Genomic DNA, 27,282 nt, shown 5'->3' on the forward strand with positions numbered 1-27,282 from the left:
CGTGAAAGTATGAGCCCAGAAGCTATTTCTATTAAATTTAAATCACATTTTATTAAATTTAAATTACATTGAAATTACAGTTAAACGTAGTCACACGGGACTGCAAAATCAAAGTCGGCGCTCCACCTTCTGGTCATTGAAAGGTACTACACAGGCGCGCCCTCCACGTAAACAAAATGCATTTCTTTCACTCACGAAAAACATTTCGTCTACAAAGTGACGTTCTTCCATTCAGTTCCAGTGGAGATCTTGGAAGAGTAGTTTACGTGCATAAGCAGTTGTTTACGTGCATAAACAGTTGCTTACGTGTGTAAGTTCTAGAACCCAGAGTACAAATTTGATCGTTGTCGGACGATCATCTCAGTTTGACATTTTCTGCAACACGCATTAACTGCAAACTTCTTTTAGTCACCAAAATGTGCAAGGTTAAGAGAGTAGTCTACCGTGTGGAGGTCTTTTATGAGCAGGGGGGCGTTACACGGTGTATCGAGTTCACCATCACAAAGGGCAGAAAAAGGTGCTTTGTCAAATATGACGCACCAAATGCCATCGTGAAAGCAGGGTCTGAGTGGAAGTTTGCTGGGCAGTACTTTGTGAGAAGTATTGTCCAGAATTTTCTCTCATTGGACCACACTCTGCATCAGTGCCTGGAAGCATGCAGCCCTCCTGCTCATGATGATTTCTGCAGCCCAGCTGCAGAGACTGAGACAGGTAGGCCTACTGCATCACCTGTAGATCACACACCTTTCCACTGAGTGACTAGCCTGTGCCCATGGGCTAAGCTGAGGAAGGAGGTAAAAAAAAGTGGAACAAATGCCTGTACTCACCATGCAGTATTGTTTTCAGGTGTGGGACCTGAGGCAGACAGTAAGGGAGACGCCACTGAAGCTGTGGGTAACAGACGTGAGAGTTCTGTCCTCGTTGAGGTCCCAGAGACCAGCATCAAGGTACTAAGTTTAATCTTAAGGGGGCAGTTTCCCAGACAGGGTTTAAATTAAGTCAGGGGTTGCCCTTAAATCTGGAATAGTTAATCATGGTTTTAAAAATGATTAATTATTGATTACTGCACTATGACTTGTAGTAGACAAGATCAATTTAAAATCACCTATACTAGTCTGAATTAGCTGAACTGAGGTTGTCTTTAAATGCAATTTATAGGCAAATGAAGAACCCGATCAGTTGGATGATTCACGGCCTGGAATAACGGAGGGCCAGCCAATGTTGGAGAACATCTCAACTGACGACCATCCGGAGGGTTCAGATGAGGTGTCACACACATCTACCTCAAGTATGTGAGAACATTTCACTTTGCCTTTTCTTTCTCTACTTTAAAACTTTCATTTACTTCTGTGTCATCTGACATGAAATATCTCTTCATGCAATCTGCATTTATTTGACCATACATATGAACTTTTCTTGTTTCAAGGACAAAATGATGTGGACAGTACTCAAGACCTGCAAGTTGATTCACCGCTCACATCTGCAGGAGCAAGGGTGGCAGTGTCAGCCAGTACTGCTCACCAAAGACTCTCTCTCCAGGAAAGGCTGGCAATTGAATTTTATGAGCAAAAGCTAAAGTATCTGCAGGAAGAGCATGATATTAAAATCAAGATTCTTCAGTTACAACTGGAAATGCTGATGGAGAGAAAGATGCAACCGTCTCAGATGTCTCATCAGTACCAGAAACAAAATAAATAAATATTGTCATCTTAACTCATGTTGGATGTTATGGCTGTTTCTGTATCATACCAGATAAAATGTACACTTCTGCTTTTAAATTGTATCTGCTCATTGAATAAGAAAATTTATCTGATCCGAGTAGAACGATGAAAATGTAAATAAAGTCAACAATGTGGCACAATGCAAAAGCATCTCTGTATGCAAGTCCATCTCTATAGTCTGTTGTAAATGGTGGAACATCTGCATTGTTGTCCTCTTCTCTTGGAGGATCTGGGCATCCATGCATTTCAGACATTTGTGAAGGACAGCTGTTGCAGTGATGACAGTGCAACAGCTTCTTAATTTGAACCAAAGTGCTTTCCCGAGGCACTGACATTGACTCTTCCAAACACCAAACGTGCTCTACTAGACTGCTAGTGTGCATGAGCCTGGTTGTAGTGACATCACTCAGCTGTTGGGTGAGAGCATGATGTAAACACAAAATTCTTCTGAGCATACGCACTGTCGTCAAGCAATATTCCATTATGATCTCCTCTTTCAAGCTGAGTATACAGAAATGATTTAATGGAAATTCACAAATCATGAGTTGCATCTTTCCAATGTTCAAGGATGTTTGAAAACTGTAACTTTGATGTGCGTACACCTTGCGCAATTATGGAAAAAAAAGTTTTTGCGGTTCCTATATTCCTCAGCATCTGGAGTAGAGGTATATTTTATGGGAAGATGAGTTCCGCCTGTGTCTTGTACTTAGTCTGAGCTGTAGGGTCAGAGAAGATTATGTAATGTGCTCTTAATTCACATATTGCCCTGTATACTACACCAGTAATGACACTACACCAGTACCCAGTCTCTTGGTGAAAAGTGCCACACGCTAAAAACCTTAAAGTTATAAGTACCTGGACACAAGCCGGAACAGATTTTCCTCTTTGGATCATAGATGGAAGCCTGGCCTCCAAAAGAGAAATGATCTCCATTGCATTTTCTTTATGCCTTCAAAAATGATTTTGAAAATTACATTCATGAAAATGTTGCAATGGGTCATTTCTGTCAGCAAGAACTTGTCTATCTGGTGATTGTCACGACAGAACACTCAGAGGGAGTGGGGAGAGTCGGGCGGAGCGGAGCTGTAACAAAGACAAGGGTGAGAATCGCTCGGAAGTGGCATGACCAACAATAAGTTTAAGTAGTTGGGTAGGCGTGGTGGTAATTAATTGCAGCCGCGCCGTCAGCCGTCATGACAGTGGTACTCGTTGATCTTAACTGAAATAGGTTAAATAATCCATGTGTCTTTTCTGACAAACAGCATTAATCTGAAGTTAAACCTGCCTCCTTGGAGGCTTAATTTAAGGCATCATTTACTCCTGCAGTCACTCTAATCTTCCATCAGGAAATTGGCTCAATTAGTTCAGGACTAGGCTAAGTCCAAAACCGTTTCAATCCTTGACTGAGAAAGCATACTTCAGTTATTCTGGATTAAAAGACCTTTTTATTCTAGGACTAGGCTTAGTCTCTGTCTGGTAAACCGGCCCAATGAGTTTAATGCTTGCTGGACTAATTTGTTTCAGAGTCATTAGGAGTTATTGCAGTTCAGTTCAATTCAATTTTATTTATATAGCACTTTTAACAACAGTCATTGTCACAAAGCACTTTACGTTTAACCGGCCAGAACCCCAGCAAGCAAGCCTGAGGCGACAGTGGCAAGGAAAAACTCCCTCTAGCAGGAAGAAACCTTGAGAAGAACCTAGACTCGGAAGGGGACCCCATCCTCCTCTGGGCGACCGGGGAGCATGAAAGGCGAGTCTAATGACTTGTCCACCCTGTCTGAAATCCTCAACCATAGTCCCCTTACCAAAAAAATCATCCGTAACCTGCCTGAATGACTACCGGCCAGTAGCGCTCACCCCAGTCCTGATGAAGTGCTTTGAAAGACTGGTCCGGAGTCATATCATGTCCTTTATCCCTCCCACCTTTGATGCCTACAGAGCAAATAGGTCTACGGAGGATGCGGTAGCTGTTGCTCTTCATGCTACCCTGTCCCATCTGGAGCATCAGGGGAACTACGCACGTCTCCTCTTCATTGACTTTAGCTCTGCTTTTAACACCATCCTCCCCCACAGACTGGTATGCAAACTGTCACACCTGGGACTCCCCTTCTCCACCTGTCTGTGGATTAAGGACTTCCTGACAGACCGTAAACAAAGGGTTAGGGTGGGCCCCCATATCTCCTCAGCAATCACTGTCAGCACTGGCTCCCCCCAGGGCTGCGTGCTGAGCCCCCTGCTCTTCACGTTGTACACACACGACTGTGCTCCCGCACACAACAGCAACACCTTTGTCAAATTTGCAGATGACACCACTGTGGTGGGGCTCATCTCTGGGGGAGAGGAGTCTGCTTACAGGCACGAAGTGGCGCGGCTGACATCGTGGTGCACTGACAACAACCTGCTCCTGAACACAGCAAAGACCAAGGAAATTGTTGTGGATTTCAGGAAAAAGAAAACAGACACCAAACCACTTTACATCAGTGGGGACTGTGTGGAGAGGGTGTTGGACTTCCGCTTCCTGGGTGTTCGTATCACTGACGACCTGTCCTGGGGCACAAACTCAACAGAACTGAGAGTCCTCAGGAAAAACAACATCTCTCAAAAACTGCTGGTGTCCTTCTATCGCTGTTCCATTGAGAGCATCCTGTGCTACTGCCTCTGCACGTGGTTTTCCAGCTGTACACTAGCACAGAGAAAAACATTACAGAGGATCGTAGGAACCGCCCAGCAGATCATCGGCTGTCATTTACCCACTCTATAAGAACTGCACAACTCACGCTTCCTCAGCAGAGCGAAAAACATTTTAAAAGACCCCTCACACCCTGCTCATGATCTGTTCCAACTGCTGCCATCAGGCAAAAGATATAGGAGCATTAAAGCTAGGACAAATGGACTATACAGCAGCTTCTACCCTGTTGCCATCAGGGCATTGAATATCAGTTAATTTTTTTTTTCTTCACCTCAATTCTACCTCATGTGCAATAAGGACTTGTGCAATATTGTCCCATGTAGAGTGAATGTTGTCTACACTGACATGTTGTTATTTATATAGATTTTTTATGTCCGACATGGGGATTGCACCTAATTACGTTGTACTTGTTACAATGACAATAAAGTTATTCTGATTCTGAAACTGCATTAACATTGACAATAATTTGATTCCATATAAAAACATAAGAACTATACAAACGAGAGGAGGCCATTCGGCCCATCGAGCTCGCTTGGGGAGAACTTAACTAATAGCTCAGAGTTGTTAAAATCTTATCTAGCTCTGATTTAAAGGAACCCAAGGATTCAGCTTGCACTACATTAACAGGAAGACTATTCCATACTCTGACTACACGCTGTGTAAAGAAGTGCTTCCTTAAATCCAATTTGAAATGTTCTCCCGCTAATTTCCACCTATGACCACGAGTTCTTGTATTTGAACTAATGCTGAAGTAACTATTCGGTTGAACAGCATCCAAACCTGTTAGAATCTTATAGACCTGGATCATGTCCCCCCTCAGTCTCCTTTGCTTGAGGCTGAACAGATTTAGCTCAACTAACCTTTCCTTGTATGACATTACTCTAAGACCAGGAATCATTCTTGTGGCCCTACGTTGCACCTTTTCTAAGGCCGCAATGTCCTTTTTAAAATATGGCGACCAAACCTGCACACAATATTCTAGGTGAGGTCTCACCAAGGAATTGTATAATCTTAGCATTACCTCCCTTGACTTAAACTCCACACACCTGGAGATATACCCCAACATCCTATTGGCCTTTTTTATTGCTTCCCCGCACTGGCGAGAATGAGACATGGAAGCATCAACATACACACCAAGGTCTTTCTCATATATCAGCTACCTTTATTTCAGTAGGTCCCATAAAATACCTGTACTTTATATTTCTGCTCCCTATATGGAGTACCTTACATTTGTCTATGTTAAATTTCATCTGCCAGGTATCGGCCCAGTCACTAATTAAATCAAGAAAGTTTTAAAGTCCCAGTTGGTTTCATGTAGTTATCTCCAAGGAGTCCAGGTGAGGGTTCAAGTGGTGTAGTGTCGGCTCAGGATCAGCTTGGAAAAGAGAAGATGGAGAAGAGTTATTGCCCTACACCTAACCTAACCTCCGGCAGTACTAAAGTAACTATGGCAGCCTGGCTAAAAGGGAGACCTGGAAGGAAGCACAGACACGAGGGTTTCCAGGGGTTTTGGCGTCAAGCCAAACTACCGTCAACAGTTCAGGTGTTATGGTCACCAGCCCATCACAGGGCAGGGAATAACCCAGGAGTGGGCGCCAACACATCCACCTCGTAACACAATCCTAATTGGCTGCCTACCTGCAAGGATCTGTCTGTAGGGGTATGTAGGGTACGCTGAACAATCAGGGCACAGCAGGCTCATCACCCAGGCGGGATTAAAAGCCCTAATGGAGAATTTCAGGCAGAGGGTGAATAGAGATGTACATTATGAGAAAAAATATGTGCTTTTAGAACATTGAAGCATGTAAATATATTCTTGTAGACCCTAAAAATTGAATTATTAACAGTGAATATGAGCATAATAATGGTCTTTTAAACAACATTAGGTTGCTGTCCATGGTGCTGAAAACCTGGATTGGCAAGTTTTACATGAATTTTTTACCCTCTTTAACTGTAACCCTCTTATTTTGTTGGCAGTGATGCTCTGTGAAGTCTACAGGGGTGGGTATAGAAAGGATTACAGTGGGTAATAGGTGATTTACATTAACTTTTTACCAGTGGCAGAACCAGAGGGGTGTCCGTGGTGGCACTGGACACCCCTGACATCCGATTGGCCACCCCGGGTGCCACCCCAAAGTTTTATTTGCTGCTGGCAGATCCTGATGCTGATTGACATCTCATTTGTCTAAAGAAGTTTTTGAATTTTGCCGGCAACGCTGCTCAAGCTATTTTCAAATCAAAGACGAGCCAAAGACAATAGCATGGTTTCAAGCAGTGGCGGCCGGCACTGCTTGCATAGGATAAGAGGGGCTAAAAATGTAAAATATATTTTTACAAATTAAGTTTTTAAATTCGGTTTACCCACCAGTATGTGCCTACATGCGATATGAATAACATATACAACATTTCCCACCTAGTGACATTCATTCACCAGTGAGTTTCTGTCATGGGGCGCTGAGAAAAAGCGCCCCCTGAGTGCAGCCAAATAGCCCGTCATGTACTGTTGCTAGGGTAAATTAATAAATATGCGGCCAATCAGTCTCTCAGAATTTTATGGTCTTGGGGCGCTGAAAATTCTGCCCCAAGCAGCAGAAAATACCGCGAGATTTAAGTTTCTTTTTTCTTTTGAGGCGCGGTCACTCAGAGAGGCGCGGTCCATCAGAGTAATAGTGATGGGATTTATGGCTCTGTGAGGGGATCCGGATCTTGGCGATCCGTTCCTTTCAAAGAGCCATTCAAAAGAACGGCTCTTTTGGCTCTTTTTAAATATTTAGTCAGTTTTAAGAAGCCAGCTTTGGGGCATCTCAGTTTATCCTGGAAATAATCACTGGGAGGAATGATGAGGTGAGATTTGTAGTCAAATAATTAAAACTCAGATATCACACACCAATATCTGAGTTTGAATTATTCTGAAATATTGATTATTACCTCATTTGTCATGTGTGGACTATATTCCATAGGGTTGCACAACATCCCTCTGCTTAGACAGTGACATCACTATTTTGGATTTACCTTTAGTACAAAGTGTGTGTATGTGTAAAGCTACGTTGACTTATGTTATTCATACAATACCTACTCACAAATAAACATCAAAAACAAAGCCGGCTGCAATGAATTTCTGTGCAAAACAGCTTTTACTACAAACACTTCCACACAAGAACATTGTTATCACACAAGAACATTTTGATAGAAAACAAAAAATATTTAAAGTTTTAGATATATACTGTAGATAAAATTAGAATAAATAAAATGGAAATGTCTACATACAGTCCACTATTACTACTATAACTACTGTAAACTTTGCAAATAAGAGATCAGCCCCTTCAAGTTTTAAATGAACACAAAATGCAATGTAAATAAATACAAAGCAGTTCCTTACTTTATGGCTTTTTCTGCCTCTCTTTCTTGTCCTTGGGCAAATTTGCATTAAGGAAGACAAGAGCTCTGACCTTTTTGGGCTTAAGGCGACTTCTCCTCTCTGAGATTATCTGTCCAGTTTTCGAGAATATTCTCTCAGAGGGAACTGATGTCGCCACAACACAAAGCTTCTTGGCCATCAACTTGCTAAGCCTGGGGTAAACAGGGGCTCGATTCTCCCACCACTTGAGGGGATCCTCATGTGTTGGAAGAAGAGGCTCCTCCAGGTAGGCTCGCACCTCCATGACAGCATCGGCGGTGGGATTCCTGGCTTCCACTGTTCCAGCTACCTGCTCATAGGGGTGGGAGATATAACAATGGGAGATACCATTTTTATGTGATTAGATTAGATTAAATTAGATTCAACTTTTGTCATTACACAGTGTAAGAGAACAGAGTAATGAAATGCAGTTTAGCATTTAATTAGAAGTGACAATAGTAGATTTGCATATGTACAGTATGTGCAGTATGTACAGATTAAATGCAGTGATTTACAGCTAGTGGAAGTTTTAGACTGAGATATCAGACTGATTTCATTCTAGAGATTTTTAGAGAAAAAAATGTGAATTATTGTTGCCACCCTTACTTCCTCATGGAAATAGCTCCAAACTATTGATCCAGCACCACTGCCTGCTCCTTCCAGTCCTTCCACAGCTGGTTGCTGTTGGATGGGTGTGCCACTGCTAATTCTTGCTGCTGCAGTTGACAGCCTTTCAAACGTCTCATCTGCTGTTCTGCCATCAGGGAAGGCCATCCTCTTAAAACGCGGGTCAAGTGCAGCAGTATCTGCTAGTATGTGGTTGGCATGAATCCTGTGGAATCGCGATGACATACTCGCACACAGACTGTCGATCACACCTTGCGCTGCCGCTGTTGTAGTGTTTCGCCGGAAATCAGCGGTGGCTCTTTGAAGTCCCCTGGCCAGCACTATGACCTTCGAGGCTGTCAAGTAGCTGGTGAAAAGGAAAAAAAAAAAACTTTAATGTTACAATTTTAAAGCTGAAACAATGATAAATATTACAATGTATTAAACAGATATCTATTGTGGTATCAAATATCCATAATTTTTTATCAGGAAATTGGCATGCAGGCTACAGAAATCTACTGACAATGATATATACTCCAGTGTATTACACAGATTTCTAATATGGTATAAAATATTCATAATTTACTATCAAGTACTATGCATGCATGCTAAAGAAATATACTGCTGTGCAACTGAGCTACATACCTTTCTGCACTGAGTTCCACAGTGACTTCCTCAAATGGTTGCAAGATTGTGCACATTTCTTGCACTGTGGTCCATTCCTCCTGGGACAGGTGGCGGCCAGGTGCATTGGTGACGGCCAGGGTGGGGATTATGGCATTTTTACTGGCAATAAAGCTTTTCAACATGTAGTAGGTGGAATTCCACCTTGTAGGACAATCCTGTTTCGGTCGGAGCTCGGTGGGCTGCCGTCTGCCAAAGTGTGCTGTCAAGAACAAAGTAAATTGTTGTTAGTTAAGAAGCCTATGTAGATAGGACCGTTTCACAGTAAAAAATGTCATTAGTGCTACAAACAATACTCACACAAGACATGCCGTACGCGCATCCTCATCTGGGCCTTCAGCCAGCGATCATAGAGCTGCCGCTGAAACCGGCCCGACGTCTGCGAGCGTGCCGTCTTGTCTGGGATGTCGCCATCCAGGGTCACGGGGTGGGTCCGAAGGAGCTGATCGAACGCTGCCTGGACATCCATCTGTTGGTTGGATGCCAGGGCAGCATCCCGTGCGGCACCACGGGCAGAACAGCTGGGTCCTTCCTCTGCGGAGTCAGCGCTGAGATAAATATAAAAATAAAAAAAATAAAAAAAAACCCACAAACGTTTAAGGTTAGTGTTCAGTGGTGAGGGCTTTGGTTGTGTGTCTTGATGTTGGTAAATGTGTTGACAAACAGAAAACATGCCTACCTTGAGTCACCTGCCAGCTTCTTCAGCAGCTTACTGGCCAGCACCACATTCCGCGACTGCTTCATCCGGTAGTGCTCGTCAGCCGTCGCAGTGGAATGAGTGAGGTAATCGGCCACCAAGGACTTCTCTTGGTCCGTCAAGTCCTTGGTGGCCGTCTCAAAGATGCGCCGGGCCGTCTGGTAGGTGACTGGATCCAGCTTGTATCTAAAATACAAAAATACATTTATTAATACGTCTCACACAACACGTATGTAGAACATATTATAGGGGGAATTAATCATGACGATCAGCTCACTTTTGGTGCAGCCGGTTGAGGTCATTCGAAGCGTTGAACGCCGGCCTGCCTGCGGTGGAGACGAAGAACCGTTTGTCTCCTCCCAGGTCATCCAGTGTCGTCCGGCTCCTCTTGGAGCTCAGGAGCTGTGGCCGTACCTGGGTGAAGTAGATGTCGAACCACTGTTGGCAGAGGAAAACAGATTAAATCGCTGCTCTTGAAATAAACTATGAAATAAATCTTATCAAACTTGATATACTTACCGTCTCCTCCTCAGAGGACAATGCAAACGTGGCCGCTTGCTGCGCCGACGTCTTGTGTTCCTTCACCACAATCACCGTATGGTCGGCCTCGGACGTGCTCCTGGTCATCCACTCCTGGACCTACACAATACAATGATGTCCCACTGATAAATAAGAGTATCGGCAAAAAGGAAAAGTGAAGACAAAAAGAATACAACACTTACGGTCATGTGCTCCACCACGCCTGGTGGCTGGAGATGCTTCAGAATCACCGTGGCCTCCAGGTAGTAGAGGACAAGGCAGCACTCTGCACACTCCAGGGGCATCTCCTCCGGATACACCTTGCCAAGGACTGCCAAGAAGTCGTTCTTGGCAGCCCTCAGCACGGCCCAGCAGTCCTCTGGACTCTTCTCTGGGCTCATCCCCGTGAGAATGACATGACTATGTGGGTGGGAGAAGAAAATTCAATTACTGTCAATCCTAATCAATACAGTACACATTTTAATAAAATGTGCTCACAATGTAAAATGGCTCTGCTTCTCCATGCAGTGCACTCCAGGAGCAGTGAGGGAGATAAAAATAAAAACATTATGAGTGTGTTAAACACAGTAGAGGAGATGTATAATCAAATCATAATATGGAATTTAACGGGTGTTGACAGTTGAACTTACCTCCTTTGCGTCATCTCCTTACTCACCAACTTTGCAGAGCTCTGCTGGAGTGAGCCCAGGTACTCCACGAAGAACATTGCCTCATTCCACAAGGCAATGTTGTCACGCCGGAGGTCGGTGGCCACGGTGTGGTACTTGAGGAATCTGTCAGAGGAAGGACATGTATGTAAGTATCCATATGTACATAAACTTGTACATGTCACCATGACAATAGTGGGAGGACTGAACTTCCTTGAAGAAAACAGATACGACAATACAACACAAACCTACAATATACTGTTAAAAATCTACATGCTACCAACCTCTTCAGGCTCTTCATGTAGTTGACCTGAGTCTGCCTGGAGAGACCAGCCTCAGTCAGCTCCCGAAAGAAGAGCTTCGTCCTCTCCCTCTCCCTCAGAAATTCAAGGGATGGCTCTTCAGGGTTCACAAAAAACATGAACCTGCTGACGTTTTCCACCTGGAAAATAAAATCGGCATTACTTAATGAATATATTGCGTAGATATAAAGCTCCAAAAAATAATAGAGTGAACTTTTATGGGAGACCTCACCGTCTGCTTGAAATTCTCAATCAGGAGATCCTTCTCCAAGTATGCGGCGAAGCCCTTCAGGAGGGGATGGTCCAGAGAATGTTTCCGGTGCAGTCCCTTCTCCTGCATCATGTGCCTGGAGGTCTGTGGCCACTGCACCTCCCGGGTACTGCCATGTGGAAAACATATTTCGTCTTAAAATTGCACCTTCAATTGGCTCACAAGCAAAAGCAAAAGGTATCAATGAAGCTGCAAATCCGAGACACTCATACTCACACTTGAAAGATCTCGCCGTTGCTGACACTGACTGCGTCCTCCGACTGCTCAGTCGCCGAGCTCTCCGGTCGCTGCACGGTTGTACCAGCCATCACAGGAACACTGCTGGTCTGCGCCGCTACTGCTGGGGAGGGGGTGTCAGGCACCACCATGTGGCGACGCTCCAGCTCCTGGATCATCCTTTCAGATAAATAAGTAAATAAAAAAAACTGTTAGTAAATGTCATACTGAAGAAACGAAGCGAGATGTGTAAAAAAGACTGAAGAGTTTTCCCACCAACCTGCTCATAGGATTAGCATCATCCATAATGTCTCGCAGGTGCCTGTAGCTGAACACCCTGCCCCACTGCAGAACTTCAAGCGCATCCTGCTTTGCCTTCTCCACTACTTCTTGGATGGCTTCTTTCGAAGATCTCTTCATGCACACCCTAGTCAGATGCACCGAGAGGCTTGCCTGTGTCTTCTTGCACACGGGGCAGAGCAGGAAATGCCTGTTGGAAGTACTGCGGATATAAAAAAACAACAACAAAAAAAAACAATTAACAGTTTTATGTAACAGTCAAGGAAGTGTTACTTAAGATTAGATTTAATTCATGATTTTCAGGACCCATTCCAGTCATCATCATCAACATTGTTCATTCCTCAGTGGTTTTGATAAATAACATTTGCATATCTATTGTCATCCTGATGGGTCCCAGACTGAGAAAAGTAATTAGTAAACTACATGATCACAACTACTGAAAGATTTTTACTAATTACAGTCGAACTTCGTTACAACGTACCTCGGGGGACATTAAGAATTTGTACGTTATAACCATAGTATGTTGTAACCAGGTCCCTCAAAATGAATGGAACGGGGGCTGCATGCAAGAAGTGCGGCCGGCGTGGAATGCTTCGTGAGGATAGGTTCATACAGTTAGGCGTTGCTAAGCGATGTAGATGGCCGGCAACAGCCGATTCTGAATTGTGCACGCGCTCGGAAGATGAGGCTGTACGTTGTAACGATGGTCAGTTTGCCTATTTTCCTCTGAAAATCATACGTTATATCGAAGTTTACGCTGTAAAGGTGTATGTTCTAAGCGATACCGGCAAATGGAATAATGCAATACGCGAATTCGGGACATCGAAATTTGAACGTTGTATTGGTGTAAACGTTATAAACGGGGTATGTTGTAACGAGGTTCGACTGTAGTTACATTTATATCAAGCAATATAAGCCCTTATATTTTAGCAATCTGAAAGTGCTACAGAGTAAAAATAAAGAGATTAAATAGGAGAATCTATAAAATGTCTTTCTAAAAAGATGAGTTTTTGTAATTAAAAAAAGTTGCTTCGAAATATTGTTTTAGTTTTGTAGTGGATGCAATTTAAGTTTAAACAATAGTACTGTAGTCAGTTTAAGAGACTTAAGCAGTGTCAGTAAACTACATACAAAGATGAACAACACAGTTTCTACACATTCAAAAGCAATAATAAATTGATCGTAATTACTTACGCCTTGGAAGCCATTCTTCACGAGTTGTTCAACAAAAGATGAAATCTTGAGCAGAATCTGGAGCTCTTGTCTCGCTGGAAGCAGAGGTAGAGTGACTGTACATGCGGAGGTCTCCTCTTAATATACGATTCTGACCGCCCCCCCGCCCCCTCGTAGCCCCGCCCACCCCATCCCACCCCACTCCACCCCCGGTGTCACTCTGAGGGACACTTCCACTGGAAGACAGTTTCAAACAATATAACTTTTAAAAAGGATAAGAACTGAATTTTTATTTCTAAATAAGGTGATAAATCGATAGTGCAGTTATAAAACTTCTGCACGATTTCGCCACCACACCACAAAAATATAGTAGCCTATTTAATATAATATAAATCTACCCAAACAAAAGATCCCTTATGTTGCTTGCTGACATACATTTCATTTGTGTCTGTCTTTGCCATTTCAAAACCATGTTGTGACTCTTGTGTGACTTTAATATAAGCTATTGGAGCTGTAATATTGTCAGTTTTACAATCTCTTGATTAATGTGGAAGATCGTAATTTAACATACATAGGATGGTAATAAAGAATGTTTGCTTTCTTATGTGTCGGTCACGGTAAGCAACCGCAACGGCCCGCATACCAAGCTACAGCGATTCTGAGCAATATTGGCAGTATGATCCAATTTCGATTTCGCCGTTTTTACCCCGAAATTTCTGCACGAATTCGCCACCACACCACATATATATAGTATACTATAATATAATTTACCCAAACAACGGATCCCTTATGTTGCTTGCTTATATACATTTAATTTCTGTCTGTCTTTGCCATTTCAAAACCATGTTGTGACTCTTGGGTGACTTTAATATAAGCTATTGGAGCTGTAATATTGTCCGTTTTACAATCTCTTGATTAATGTGGAAGATCATAATTTAACATACATAGGATGATAATAAATAATGTTTGCTTTCTTATGTGTCGGTCACGGTAAGCAACCGCAACGGCCCGCATACCATCGGAAAGCTGCAGCGATTCTGAGCAATATTGGCAGTATGATCCAATTTCGATTTCGCCGTTTTTACCCTGAAATTTCTGCCTGAATTTGCCCCCCCTCCCCGCCGCCTTGCTCTAACCCACTCTCGCACTCGCTCACTATTTGGAGCGAGCCAGCCTTAAAGGGCCCAGATCGCATTACTGATGGTACCATATATTGTTCTAATCCGTACTGTTGTGACACAGACAAATTGACATACAGTGACTACTAATATTAGCAGGATAGACTCAGTGTATAATGTTCCGAATATTTTGGTGTATTGCTCGGCATTACTGGTTGTTTAATACATTTATTTTAGTCACTCTGTTTACCTGATCTCAGCCTAATTGTTGCGCTGGCAGATAGTTGGGGGATGGGTAGCCGTGCATGTGCATCGCAGAGAGGTGAAAAACAGCAATCAAGGAAACAATAGCCCTCATCTCAGAAGCCGATGTTAACGACTTGAGTAACTGACCTGCTTGATTCAAATGCTGATGACTCCCAGGCTGAGGAATTTGTAACTAAATAGTTGGATTAAAAATATTTGCATCATTGTAATTTGCTCACAACTACAGCTAACTTGCCTGTGTGGCCCTGTTCCCTGTTTTCTTCTGCTTATTACTTACTTTTAGTTGAATTTCCAATTGTCATCTCCATTGTTTAGTGCTCAATGTCTTTGATAAATAACATCATATATATAATATGTCTAATATAAGTTTAATAACTTTATAATTTAATATAAGTTAGGACAAGCTTAATACTCTAATTGTATATCAACTATATATATCATAATTAGCCCTTCTGAAGTCTGTTACCCGTCATCTCAGATGTTGATGTTAACCGCTTCAGTAAGTAACCTGTGGGTCGCACTGGTAAAATAGTTGAGGTTATTTTTCCTTAAAACGGTCATCATGTTTTTATTCTCCACAAATACTGTAGGTTGTCAGCTTTATTTGCCTGTGTACATTTTATATTGTCTGTCATTGCTTTGACCTCTGTGATTTTGCTAAGGTTATCCTGCTAATTCCCTTGCAAACTGTAAAATAAAAGCGTGATTATTTGAGTAGACGGGCTGTGTGTTTCAGTTCGTCACGTGCTTTGGTGTATTTGCGGTGTATTACAGGTCAGTGTGCCACGCATCAGATAGGTAGTGGCCCAGTCTATAATGCTCCAAATATTTTGAAGGGTTACTCTAAAACTGCTGGGGCTATTGACATGTGTCTGGTCTCTGTGTGGACCACAAATGTTGTGCTTTAATTTGATGCTTAATTTGGCTTTATAGCCTGAGGTAGGAGCTCAAACAGACCTCATTCTAGGCATCCGTACAGATTGTCAGGCCCTTCCGAAGTCTGTTACCCCTCATCTCAGATGTTGATGTTAACCGCTTGAGTAAGTGACCTGTGTGTCGCACTTAAACTACTGTAATACTTGGGGCAACGACAAGGTCTTAAACTTTATACATTGTCAAAAAAAAACCCAAAACAATTATACTAGAAAAGTGTCACTTTATTTCACATTTAAAGAGTTATTTCACATAAAAACTGCATACAAGAAAATAGTACAGTGCAATCAGGATGTACTTGGGCCAATTGATTAGAAATTAAGAGCTTTAAATTTGATGAATGAATAATCTGCCCGACCTTGCATGGTGGAATAATCTACCCACATCACTTTTGGGAAGAGTAGCAAACAATCAAAATGATGATCTTGCCAAAAATTAACTACATGTTCTCAATGGTTCTCAGTCCCTCTCCCCTGAACGATTTCCTCTGCACCCCATAATCGAACAACAGTTCCTCCCCAACATTAATCCTGTTCAGGGCCAAAAGCAAAATAACATCCTGTCCCCCGACGGCTGGGCTGTACAGTCTTGGCCGGAGGTTGGCCTTCTTATGGGAATGATTAATCAGCCGGCCAAAAGGCTGTATGCCCGGGTGACAGGCACACTCAGACTTATGGCTGTTCCGGAAGAAGAACATGTAGCCAGATTCTTCTTCCTTCGTCGATGAGTGAATCCGCTGGCCCTCAGTGGCTGTGACTACCGGCCCGTGGTAGTCACACACCACCTCACCAGCCTGGAACTGCCGGGTGGCGCAGACTCCCTTCCCCTTCCCCGCAATGTCCATCACCACAAGTCCCTTCCACTTCTGGTTGTGGATGAGCTCCTGGATGTGGCTAGAGTCCACGGCAGTGTCCACCGAACCCACTGGTCTCCAGTCCTTCAGAACGCTGGCCGCGCTGGGAACGTTACTTTTCCAGCCTTGGTTCCTGATCCAAGCGTCGACCCGGGACTCGGTGGGCTGCCGTCTGCCAAAGTGTGCTGTCAAGAACAAAGTAAATTGTTGTTAGTTAAGAAGCCTATGTAGATAGGACCGTTTCACAGTAAAAAATGTCATTAGTGCTACAAACAATACTCACACAAGACATGCCGTACGCGCATCCTCATCTGGGCCTTCAGCCAGCGATCATAGAGCTGCCGCTGAAACCGGCCCGACGTCTGCGAGCGTGCTGTCTTGTCTGGGATGTCGCCATCCAGGGTCACGGGGTGGGTCCGAAGGAGCTGATCGAACGCTGCCTGGACATCCATCTGTTGGTTGGATGCCAGGGCAGCATCCCGTGCGGCACCACGGGCAGAACAGCTGGGTCCTTCCTCTGCGGAGTCAGCGCTGAGATAAATATAAAAATAAAAAAAATAAAAAAAACCCCACAAACGTTTAAGGTTAGTGTTCAGTGGTGAGGGCTTTGGTTGTGTGTCTTGATGTTGGTAAGTGTGTTGACAAACAGAAAACATGCCTACCTTGAGTCACCTGCCAGCTTCTTCAGCAGCTTACTGGCCAGCACCACATTCCGCGACTGCTTCATCCGGTAGTGCTCGTCAGCCGTCGCAGTGGAATGAGTGAGGTAATCGGCCACCAAGGACTTCTCTTGGTCCGTCAAGTCCTTGGTGGCCGTCTCAAAGATGCGCCGGGCCGTCTGGTAGGTGACTGGATCCAGCTTGTATCTAAAATACAAAAATACATTTATTAATACGTCTCACACAACACGTATGTAGAACATATTATAGGGGGAATTAATCATGACGATCAGCTCACTTTTGGTGCAGCCGGTTGAGGTCATTCGAAGCGTTGAACGCCGGCCTGCCTGCGGTGGAGACGAAGAACCGTTTGTCTCCTCCCAGGTCATCCAGTGTCGTCCGGCTCCTCTTGGAGTTCAGGAGCTGTGGCCGTACCTGGGTGAAGTAGATGTCGAACCACTGTTGGCAGAGGAAAACAGATTAAATCGCTGCTCTTGAAATAAACTATGAAATAAATCTTATCAAACTTGATATACTTACCGTCTCCTCCTCAGAGGACAATGCAAACGTGGCCGCTTGCTGCGCCGACGTCTTGTGTTCCTTCACCACAATCACCGTATGGTCGGCCTCGGACGTGCTCCTGGTCATCCACTCCTGGACCTACACAATACAATGATGTCCCACTGATAAATAAGAGTATCGGCAAAAAGGAAAAGTGAAGACAAAAAGAATACAACACTTACGGTCATGTGCTCCACCACGCCTGGTGGCTGGAGATGCTTCAGAATCACCGTGGCCTCCAGGTAGTAGAGGACAAGGCAGCACTCTGCACACTCCAGGGGCATCTCCTCCGGATACACCTTGCCAAGGACTGCCAAGAAGTCGTTCTTGGTAGCCCTCAGCACAGCCCAGCAGTCCTCTGGACTCTTCTCTGGGCTCATCCCCGTGAGAATGACATGACTATGTGGGTGGGAGAAGAAAATTCAATTACTGTCAATCCTAATCAATACAGTACACATTTTAATAAAATGTGCTCACAATGTAAAATGGCTCTGCTTCTCCATGCAGTGCACTCCAGGAGCAGTGAGGGAGATAAAAAAAAACATTATGAGTGTGTTAAACACAGTAGAGGAGATGTATAATCAAATCATAATATGGAATTTAACGGGTGTTGACAGTTGAACTTACCTCCTTTGCGTCATCTCCTTACTCACCAACTTTGCAGAGCTCTGCTGGAGTGAGCCCAGGTACTCCACGAAGAACATTGCCTCATTCCACAAGGCAATGTTGTCACGCCGGAGGTCGGTGGCCACGGTGTGGTACTTGAGGAATCTGTCAGAGGAAGGACATGTATATAAGTATCCATATGTACATAAACTTGTACATGCCACCATGACAATAGTGGGAGGACTGAACTTCCTTGAAGAAAACAGATACGACAATACAACACAAACCTACAATATACTGTTAAAAATCTACATGCTACCAACCTCTTCAGGCTCTTCATGTAGTTGACCTGAGTCTGCCTGGAGAGACCAGCCTCAGTCAGCTCCCGAAAGAAGAGCTTCGTCCTCTCCCTCTCCCTCAGAAATTCAAGGGATGGCTCTTCAGGGTTCACAAAAAACATGAACCTGCTGACGTTTTCCACCTGGAAAATAAAATCGGCATTACTTAATGAATATATTGCGTAGATATAAAGCTCCAAAAAATAATAGAGTGAACTTTTATGGGAGACCTCACCGTCTGCTTGAAATTCTCAATCAGGAGATCCTTCTCCAAGTATGCGGTGAAGCCCTTCAGGAGGGGATGGTCCAGAGAATGTTTCCGGTGCAGTCCCTTCTCCTGCATCATGTGCCTGGAGGTCTGTGGCCACTGCACCTCCCGGGTACTGCCATGTGGAAAACATATTTCGTCTTAAAATTGCACCTTCAATTGGCTCACAAGCAAAAGCAAAAGGTATCAATGAAGCTGCAAATCCGAGACACTCATACTCACACTTGAAAGATCTCGCCGTTGCTGACACTGACTGCGTCCTCCGACTGCTCAGTCGCCGAGCTCTCCGGTCGCTGCACGGTTGTACCAGCCATCACAGGAACACTGCTGGTCTGCGCCGCTACTGCTGGGGAGGGGGTGTCAGGCACCACCATGTGGCGACGCTCCAGCTCCTGGATCATCCTTTCAGATAAATAAGTAAATAAAAAAAACTGTTAGTAAATGTCATACTGAAGAAACGAAGCGAGATGTGTAAAAAAGACTGAAGAGTTTTCCCACCAACCTGCTCATAGGATTAGCATCATCCATAATGTCTCGCAGGTGCCTGTAGCTGAACACCCTGCCCCACTGCAGAACTTCAAGCGCATCCTGCTTTGCCTTCTCCACTACTTCTTGGATGGCTTCTTTCGAAGATCTCTTCATGCACACCCTAGTCAGATGCACCGAGAGGCTTGCCTGTGTCTTCTTGCACACGGGGCAGAGCAGGAAATGCCTGTTGGAAGTACTGCGGATATAAAAAAACAACAACAAAAAAAAACAATTAACAGTTTTATGTAACAGTCAAGGAAGTGTTACTTAAGATTAGATTTAATTCATGATTTTCAGGACCCATTCCAGTCATCATCATCAACATTGTTCATTCCTCAGTGGTTTGGATAAATAACATTTGCATATCTATTGTCATCCTGATGGGTCCCAGACTGAGAAAAGTAATTAGTAAACTACATGATCACAACTACTAAAAGATTTTTACTAATTACAGTCGAACTTCGTTACAACGTACCTCGGGGGACATTAAGAATTTGTACGTTATAACCATAGTATGTTGTAACCAGGTCCCTCAAAATGAATGGAACGGGGGCTGCATGCAAGAAGTGCGGCCGGCGTGGAATGCTTCGTGAGGATAGGTTCATACAGTTAGGCGTTGCTAAGCGATGTAGATGGCCGGCAACAGCCGATTCTGAATTGTGCACGCGCTCGGAAGATGAGGCTGTACGTTGTAACGATGGTCAGTTTGCCTATTTTCCTCTGAAAATCATACGTTATATCGAAGTTTACGCTGTAAAGGTGTATGTTCTAAGCGATACCGGCAAATGGAATAATGCAATACGCGAATTCGGGACATCGAAATTTGAACGTTGTATTGGTGTAAACGTTATAAACGGGGTATGTTGTAACGAGGTTCGACTGTAGTTACATTTATATCAAGCAATATAAGCCCTTATATTTTAGCAATCTGAAAGTGCTACAGAGTAAAAATAAAGAGATTAAATAGGAGAATCTATAAAATGTCTTTCTAAAAAGATGAGTTTTTGTAATTAAAAAAAGTTGCTTCGAAATATTGTTTTAGTTTTGTAGTGGATGCAATTTAAGTTTAAACAATAGTACTGTAGTCAGTTTAAGAGACTTAAGCAGTGTCAGTAAACTACATACAAAGATGAACAACACAGTTTCTACACATTCAAAAGCAATAATAAATTGATCGTAATTACTTACGCCTTGGAAGCCATTCTTCACGAGTTGTTCAACAAAAGATGAAATCTTGAGCAGAATCTGGAGCTCTTGTCTCGCTGGAAGCAGAGGTAGAGTGACTGTACATGCGGAGGTCTCCTCTTAATATACGATTCTGACCGCCCCCCCGCCCCCTCGTAGCCCCGCCCACCCCATCCCACCCCACTCCACCCCCGGTGTCACTCTGAGGGACACTTCCACTGGAAGACAGTTTCAAACAATATAACTTTTAAAAAGGATAAGAACTGAATTTTTATTTCTAAATAAGGTGATAAATCGATAGTGCAGTTATAAAACTTCTGCACGATTTCGCCACCACACCACAAAAATATAGTAGCCTATTTAATATAATATAAATCTACCCAAACAAAAGATCCCTTATGTTGCTTGCTGACATACATTTCATTTGTGTCTGTCTTTGCCATTTCAAAACCATGTTGTGACTCTTGTGTGACTTTAATATAAGCTATTGGAGCTGTAATATTGTCAGTTTTACAATCTCTTGATTAATGTGGAAGATCGTAATTTAACATACATAGGATGGTAATAAAGAATGTTTGCTTTCTTATGTGTCGGTCACGGTAAGCAACCGCAACGGCCCGCATACCAAGCTACAGCGATTCTGAGCAATATTGGCAGTATGATCCAATTTCGATTTCGCCGTTTTTACCCCGAAATTTCTGCACGAATTCGCCACCACACCACATATATATAGTATACTATAATATAATTTACCCAAACAACGGATCCCTTATGTTGCTTGCTTATATACATTTAATTTCTGTCTGTCTTTGCCATTTCAAAACCATGTTGTGACTCTTGGGTGACTTTAATATAAGCTATTGGAGCTGTAATATTGTCCGTTTTACAATCTCTTGATTAATGTGGAAGATCATAATTTAACATACATAGGATGATAATAAATAATGTTTGCTTTCTTATGTGTCGGTCACGGTAAGCAACCGCAACGGCCCGCATACCATCGGAAAGCTGCAGCGATTCTGAGCAATATTGGCAGTATGATCCAATTTCGATTTCGCCGTTTTTACCCTGAAATTTCTGCCTGAATTTGCCCCCCCTCCCCGCCGCCTTGCTCTAACCCACTCTCGCACTCGCTCACTATTTGGAGCGAGCCAGCCTTAAAGGGCCCAGATCGCATTACTGATGGTACCATATATTGTTCTAATCCGTACTGTTGTGACACAGACAAATTGACATACAGTGACTACTAATATTAGCAGGATAGACTCAGTGTATAATGTTCCGAATATTTTGGTGTATTGCTCGGCATTACTGGTTGTTTAATACATTTATTTTAGTCACTCTGTTTACCTGATCTCAGCCTAATTGTTGCGCTGGCAGATAGTTGGGGGATGGGTAGCCGTGCATGTGCATCGCAGAGAGGTGAAAAACAGCAATCAAGGAAACAATAGCCCTCATCTCAGAAGCCGATGTTAACGACTTGAGTAACTGACCTGCTTGATTCAAATGCTGATGACTCCCAGGCTGAGGAATTTGTAACTAAATAGTTGGATTAAAAATATTTGCATCATTGTAATTTGCTCACAACTACAGCTAACTTGCCTGTGTGGCCTGTTCCCTGTTTTCTTCTGCTTATCACTTACTTTTAGTTGAATTTCCAATTGTCATCTCCATTGTTTAGTGCTCAATGTCTTTGATAAATAACATCATATATATAATATGTCTAATATAAGTTTAATAACTTTATAATTTAATTTAAGTTAGGACAAGCTTAATACTAATTGTATATCAACTATATATATCATAATTAGCCCTTCTGATGTCTGTTACCCGTCATCTCCGATGTTGATGTTAACCGCTTCAGTAAGTAACCTGTGGGTCGCACTGGTAAAATAGTTGAGGTTATTTTTCCTTAAACGGTCATCATGTTTTTATGCTCCACAAATACTGTAGGTTGTCAGCTTTATTTGCCTGTGTACATTTTATATTGTCTGTCATTGCTTTGACCTCTGTGATTTTGCTAAGGTTATCCTGCTAATTCCCTTGCAAACTGTAAAATAAAAGCGTGATTATTTGAGTAGACGGGCTGTGTGTTTCACTTCGTCACGTGCTTTGGTGTATTTGCGGTGTATTACAGGTCAGTGTGCCATGCATCAGATAGGTAGTGGCCCAGTCTATAATGCTCCAAATATTTTGAAGGGTTACTCTAAAACTGCTGGGGCTATTGACATGTGTCTGGTCTCTGTGTGGACCACAAATGTTGTGCTTTAATTTGATGCTTAATTTGGCTTTATAGCCTGAGGTAGGAGCTCAAACAGACCTCATTCTAGGCATCCGTACAGATTGTCAGGCCCTTCCGAAGTCTGTTACCCCTCATCTCAGATGTTGATGTTAATCGCTTGAGTAAGTGACCTGTGGGTCGCACTTAAACTACTGTAATACTTGGGGCAACGACAAGGTCTTAAACTTTATACATTGTCAAAAAAAAAAACAAAATAGTTATACTAGAAAAGTGTCACTTTGTTTCACATTTAAAGAGTTATTTCACATAAAAACTGCATACAAGAAAATAGTACAGTGCAATCAGGATGTACTTGGGCCAATTGATTAGAAATTAAGAGCTTTAAATTTGATGAATGAATAATCTGCCCGACCTTGCATGGTGGAATAATCTACCCACATCACTTTTGGGAAGAGTAGCAAACAATCAAAATGATGATCTTGCCAAAAATTAACTACATGTTCTCAATGGTTCTCAGTCCCTCTCCCCTGAACGATTTCCTCTGCACCCCATAATCGAACAACAGTTCCTCCCCAACATTAATCCTGTTCAGGGCCAAAAGCAAAATAACATCCTGTCCCCCGACGGCTGGGCTGTACAGTCTTGGCCGGAGGTTGGCCTTCTTATGGGAATGATTAATCAGCCGGCCAAAAGGCTGTATGCCCGGGTGACAGGCACACTCAGACTTATGGCTGTTCCGGAAGAAGAACATGTAGCCAGATTCTTCTTCCTTCGTCGATGAGTGAATCCGCTGGCCCTCAGTGGCTGTGACTACCGGCCCGTGGTAGTCACACACCACCTCACCAGCCTGGAACTGCCGGGTGGCGCAGACTCCCTTCCCCTTCCCCGCAATGTCCATCACCACAAGTCCCTTCCACTTCTGGTTGTGGATGAGCTCCTGGATGTGGCTAGAGTCCACGGCAGTGTCCACCGAACCCACTGGTCTCCAGTCCTTCAGAACGCTGGCCGCGCTGGGAACGTTACTTTTCCAGCCTTGGTTCCTGATCCAAGCGTCGACCCGGGACTCGGTGGGCTGCCGTCTGCCAAAGTGTGCTGTCAAGAACAAAGTAAATTGTTGTTAGTTAAGAAGCCTATGTAGATAGGACCGTTTCACAGTAAAAAATGTCATTAGTGCTACAAACAATACTCACACAAGACATGCCGTACGCGCATCCTCATCTGGGCCTTCAGCCAGCGATCATAGAGCTGCCGCTGAAACCGGCCCGACGTCTGCGAGCGTGCTGTCTTGTCTGGGATGTCGCCATCCAGGGTCACGGGGTGGGTCCGAAGGAGCTGATCGAACGCTGCCTGGACATCCATCTGTTGGTTGGATGCCAGGGCAGCATCCCGTGCGGCACCACGGGCAGAACAGCTGGGTCCTTCCTCTGCGGAGTCAGCGCTGAGATAAATATAAAAATAAAAAAAATAAAAAAAAACCCACAAACGTTTAAGGTTAGTGTTCAGTGGTGAGGGCTTTGGTTGTGTGTCTTGATGTTGGTAAGTGTGTTGACAAACAGAAAACATGCCTACCTTGAGTCACCTGCCAGCTTCTTCAGCAGCTTACTGGCCAGCACCACATTCCGCGACTGCTTCATCCGGTAGTGCTCGTCAGCCGTCGCAGTGGAATGAGTGAGGTAATCGGCCACCAAGGACTTCTCTTGGTCCGTCAAGTCCTTGGTGGCCGTCTCAAAGATGCGCCGGGCCGTCTGGTAGGTGACTGGATCCAGCTTGTATCTAAAATACAAAAATACATTTATTAATACGTCTCACACAACACGTATGTAGAACATATTATAGGGGGAATTAATCATGACGATCAGCTCACTTTTGGTGCAGCCGGTTGAGGTCATTCGAAGCGTTGAACGCCGGCCTGCCTGCGGTGGAGACGAAGAACCGTTTGTCTCCTCCCAGGTCATCCAGTGTCGTCCGGCTCCTCTTGGAGCTCAGGAGCTGTGGCCGTACCTGGGTGAAGTAGATGTCGAACCACTGTTGGCAGAGGAAAACAGATTAAATCGCTGCTCTTGAAATAAACTATGAAATAAATCTTATCAAACTTGATATACTTACCGTCTCCTCCTCAGAGGACAATGCAAACGTGGCCGCTTGCTGCGCCGACGTCTTGTGTTCCTTCACCACAATCACCGTATGGTCGGCCTCGGACGTGCTCCTGGTCATCCACTCCTGGACCTACACAATACAATGATGTCCCACTGATAAATAAGAGTATCGGCAAAAAGGAAAAGTGAAGACAAAAAGAATACAACACTTACGGTCATGTGCTCCACCACGCCTGGTGGCTGGAGATGCTTCAGAATCACCGTGGCCTCCAGGTAGTAGAGGACAAGGCAGCACTCTGCACACTCCAGGGGCATCTCCTCCGGATACACCTTGCCAAGGACTGCCAAGAAGTCGTTCTTGGCAGCCCTCAGCACGGCCCAGCAGTCCTCTGGACTCTTCTCTGGGCTCATCCCCGTGAGAATGACATGACTATGTGGGTGGGAGAAGAAAATTCAATTACTGTCAATCCTAATCAATACAGTACACATTTTAATAAAATGTGCTCACAATGTAAAATGGCTCTGCTTCTCCATGCAGTGCACTCCAGGAGCAGTGAGGGAGATAAAAATAAAAACATTATGAGTGTGTTAAACACAGTAGAGGAGATGTATAATCAAATCATAATATGGAATTTAACGGGTGTTGACAGTTGAACTTACCTCCATTGCGTCATCTCCTTACTCACCAACTTTGCAGAGCTCTGCTGGAGTGAGCCCAGGTACTCCACGAAGAACATTGCCTCATTCCACAAGGCAATGTTGTCACGCCGGAGGTCGGTGGCCACGGTGTGGTACTTGAGGAATCTGTCAGAGGAAGGACATGTATGTAAGTATCCATATGTACATAAACTTGTACATGCCACCATGACAATAGTGGGAGGACTGAACTTCCTTGAAGAAAACAGATACGACAATACAACACAAACCTACAATATACTGTTAAAAATCTACATGCTACCAACCTCTTCAGGCTCTTCATGTAGTTGACCTGAGTCTGCCTGGAGAGACCAGCCTCAGTCAGCTCCCGAAAGAAGAGCTTCGTCCTCTCCCTCTCCCTCAGAAATTCAAGGGATGGCTCTTCAGGGTTCACAAAAAACATGAACCTGCTGACGTTTTCCACCTGGAAAATAAAATCGGCATTACTTAATGAATATATTGCGTAGATATAAAGCTCCAAAAAATAATAGAGTGAACTTTTATGGGAGACCTCACCGTCTGCTTGAAATTCTCAATCAGGAGATCCTTCTCCAAGTATGCGGCGAAGCCCTTCAGGAGGGGATGGTCCAGAGAATGTTTCCGGTGCAGTCCCTTCTCCTGCATCATGTGCCTGGAGGTCTGTGGCCACTGCACCTCCCGGGTACTGCCATGTGGAAAACATATTTCGTCTTAAAATTGCACCTTCAATTGGCTCACAAGCAAAAGCAAAAGGTATCAATGAAGCTGCAAATCCGAGACACTCATACTCACACTTGAAAGATCTCGCCGTTGCTGACACTGACTGCGTCCTCCGACTGCTCAGTCGCCGAGCTCTCCGGTCGCTGCACGGTTGTACCAGCCATCACAGGAACACTGCTGGTCTGCGCCGCTACTGCTGGGGAGGGGGTGTCAGGCACCACCATGTGGCGACGCTCCAGCTCCTGGATCATCCTTTCAGATAAATAAGTAAATAAAAAAAACTGTTAGTAAATGTCATACTGAAGAAACGAAGCGAGATGTGTAAAAAAGACTGAAGAGTTTTCCCACCAACCTGCTCATAGGATTAGCATCATCCATAATGTCTCGCAGGTGCCTGTAGCTGAACACCCTGCCCCACTGCAGAACTTCAAGCGCATCCTGCTTTGCCTTCTCCACTACTTCTTGGATGGCTTCTTTCGAAGATCTCTTCATGCACACCCTAGTCAGATGCACCGAGAGGCTTGCCTGTGTCTTCTTGCACACGGGGCAGAGCAGGAAATGCCTGTTGGAAGCACTGGGGATAAAAAAAAAAAAAAAACATTTATTGACAGTTAAGTCATGGAAGTGTTACTCAAGATTAGATGTGATTCATGATTTTTAGTTGAATAAGGAAACATTCCAGTCATCCTCTCCATTGTTCATTCCTCTCTGGTTTGGATAAATAACATTTGCATATTTATTCTCATCCTGATGGGTCCCAGACTGAGAAAAGTAATTAGTTAACTACATCTATCACAACTACAGAAACAAGTACAGGTAGACTACAGTCAGTTCGGATTGGGGGCCGCTCCTCTGCTGTACAAATTCTCAACACAGGGACTCCTCAAGGTTGCGTGTTTAGTCCCCTGCTTTATACCCTCTTTACTTCTGACTGTACTGCATCACAGAACAACACCAGTATCATCAAATTTGCTGATGATACAATGG

At 43.9% G+C, this 27,282-nt stretch overlaps 2 protein-coding genes and 1 long non-coding RNA gene across 5 annotated transcripts; all 3 read right to left on the minus strand.

The window, feature by feature from the left end:
* Positions 1–7,168: 7,168 nt before the first annotated feature.
* LOC140582952 (uncharacterized) lies at positions 7,169–9,187 on the minus strand. The gene is made up of 3 exons (XR_011985756.1): positions 9,062–9,187; positions 8,417–8,783; positions 7,169–8,120 (listed from the first exon to the last, which is right to left on the minus strand). It is a non-coding gene; the product is annotated as an uncharacterized lncRNA (long non-coding RNA).
* A 6,580-nt stretch (positions 9,188–15,767) lies between these two features.
* Positions 15,768–18,686, minus strand: LOC140582962 (uncharacterized). 3 transcript variants are annotated; one of them, XM_072707479.1, is made up of 8 exons: positions 18,567–18,686; positions 18,291–18,408; positions 17,820–18,148; positions 17,617–17,736; positions 17,375–17,535; positions 17,080–17,283; positions 16,701–16,948; positions 15,768–16,602 (listed from the first exon to the last, which is right to left on the minus strand). In XM_072707479.1, the coding sequence occupies exons 3-8, from the start codon at positions 18,015–18,017 to the stop codon at positions 16,004–16,006; spliced, it is 1,530 nt and encodes a 509-aa protein (XP_072563580.1). In that variant the 5' UTR covers positions 18,018–18,148; positions 18,291–18,408; positions 18,567–18,686; the 3' UTR covers positions 15,768–16,003. The 3 variants fall into 3 exon arrangements, with proteins under 3 accessions (XP_072563580.1, XP_072563579.1, XP_072563578.1); XM_072707478.1 differs by having other exon boundaries at positions 18,265–18,408; XM_072707477.1 differs by having other exon boundaries at positions 17,820–18,036; positions 18,115–18,408.
* A 4,441-nt stretch (positions 18,687–23,127) lies between these two features.
* LOC140582963 (uncharacterized) lies at positions 23,128–25,941 on the minus strand. Its single transcript, XM_072707482.1, has 9 exons — positions 25,863–25,941; positions 25,587–25,704; positions 25,409–25,442; positions 25,114–25,330; positions 24,911–25,030; positions 24,669–24,829; positions 24,374–24,577; positions 23,995–24,242; positions 23,128–23,896 (listed from the first exon to the last, which is right to left on the minus strand). The coding sequence occupies exons 3-9, from the start codon at positions 25,432–25,434 to the stop codon at positions 23,298–23,300; spliced, it is 1,575 nt and encodes a 524-aa protein (XP_072563583.1). The 5' UTR covers positions 25,435–25,442; positions 25,587–25,704; positions 25,863–25,941; the 3' UTR covers positions 23,128–23,297.
* Between the last annotated feature and the right edge of the window lie 1,341 nt (positions 25,942–27,282).

This window comes from Paramormyrops kingsleyae, chromosome 25, assembly GCF_048594095.1.
Source record: "Paramormyrops kingsleyae isolate MSU_618 chromosome 25, PKINGS_0.4, whole genome shotgun sequence".
Classification (NCBI taxonomy): Eukaryota; Metazoa; Chordata; class Actinopteri; order Osteoglossiformes; family Mormyridae; genus Paramormyrops; species Paramormyrops kingsleyae.

Coding starts and splice junctions, on each gene's coding strand:
- LOC140582962 (XM_072707477.1), bottom strand. CDS start 18,182: ATGTTTTTTTTTATCTCCCTCACTGCTCCTGGAGTGCACTGCATGGAG. Junction 17,737..17,819: donor GCGTGGTGGAGCACATGACC/GTAAGTGTTGTA, acceptor TGTATTGTGTAG/GTCCAGGAGTGGATGACCAG. Junction 16,603..16,700: donor GCGCGTACGGCATGTCTTGT/GTGAGTATTGTT, acceptor TGTTCTTGACAG/CACACTTTGGCAGACGGCAG.
- LOC140582963 (XM_072707482.1), bottom strand. CDS start 25,434: ATGGAGAAGCAGAGCCATTTTACATT. Junction 24,830..24,910: donor TGTCCTCTGAGGAGGAGACG/GTAAGTATATCA, acceptor CTCTGCCAACAG/TGGTTCGACATCTACTTCAC. Junction 23,897..23,994: donor GCGCGTACGGCATGTCTTGT/GTGAGTATTGTT, acceptor TGTTCTTGACAG/CACACTTTGGCAGACGGCAG.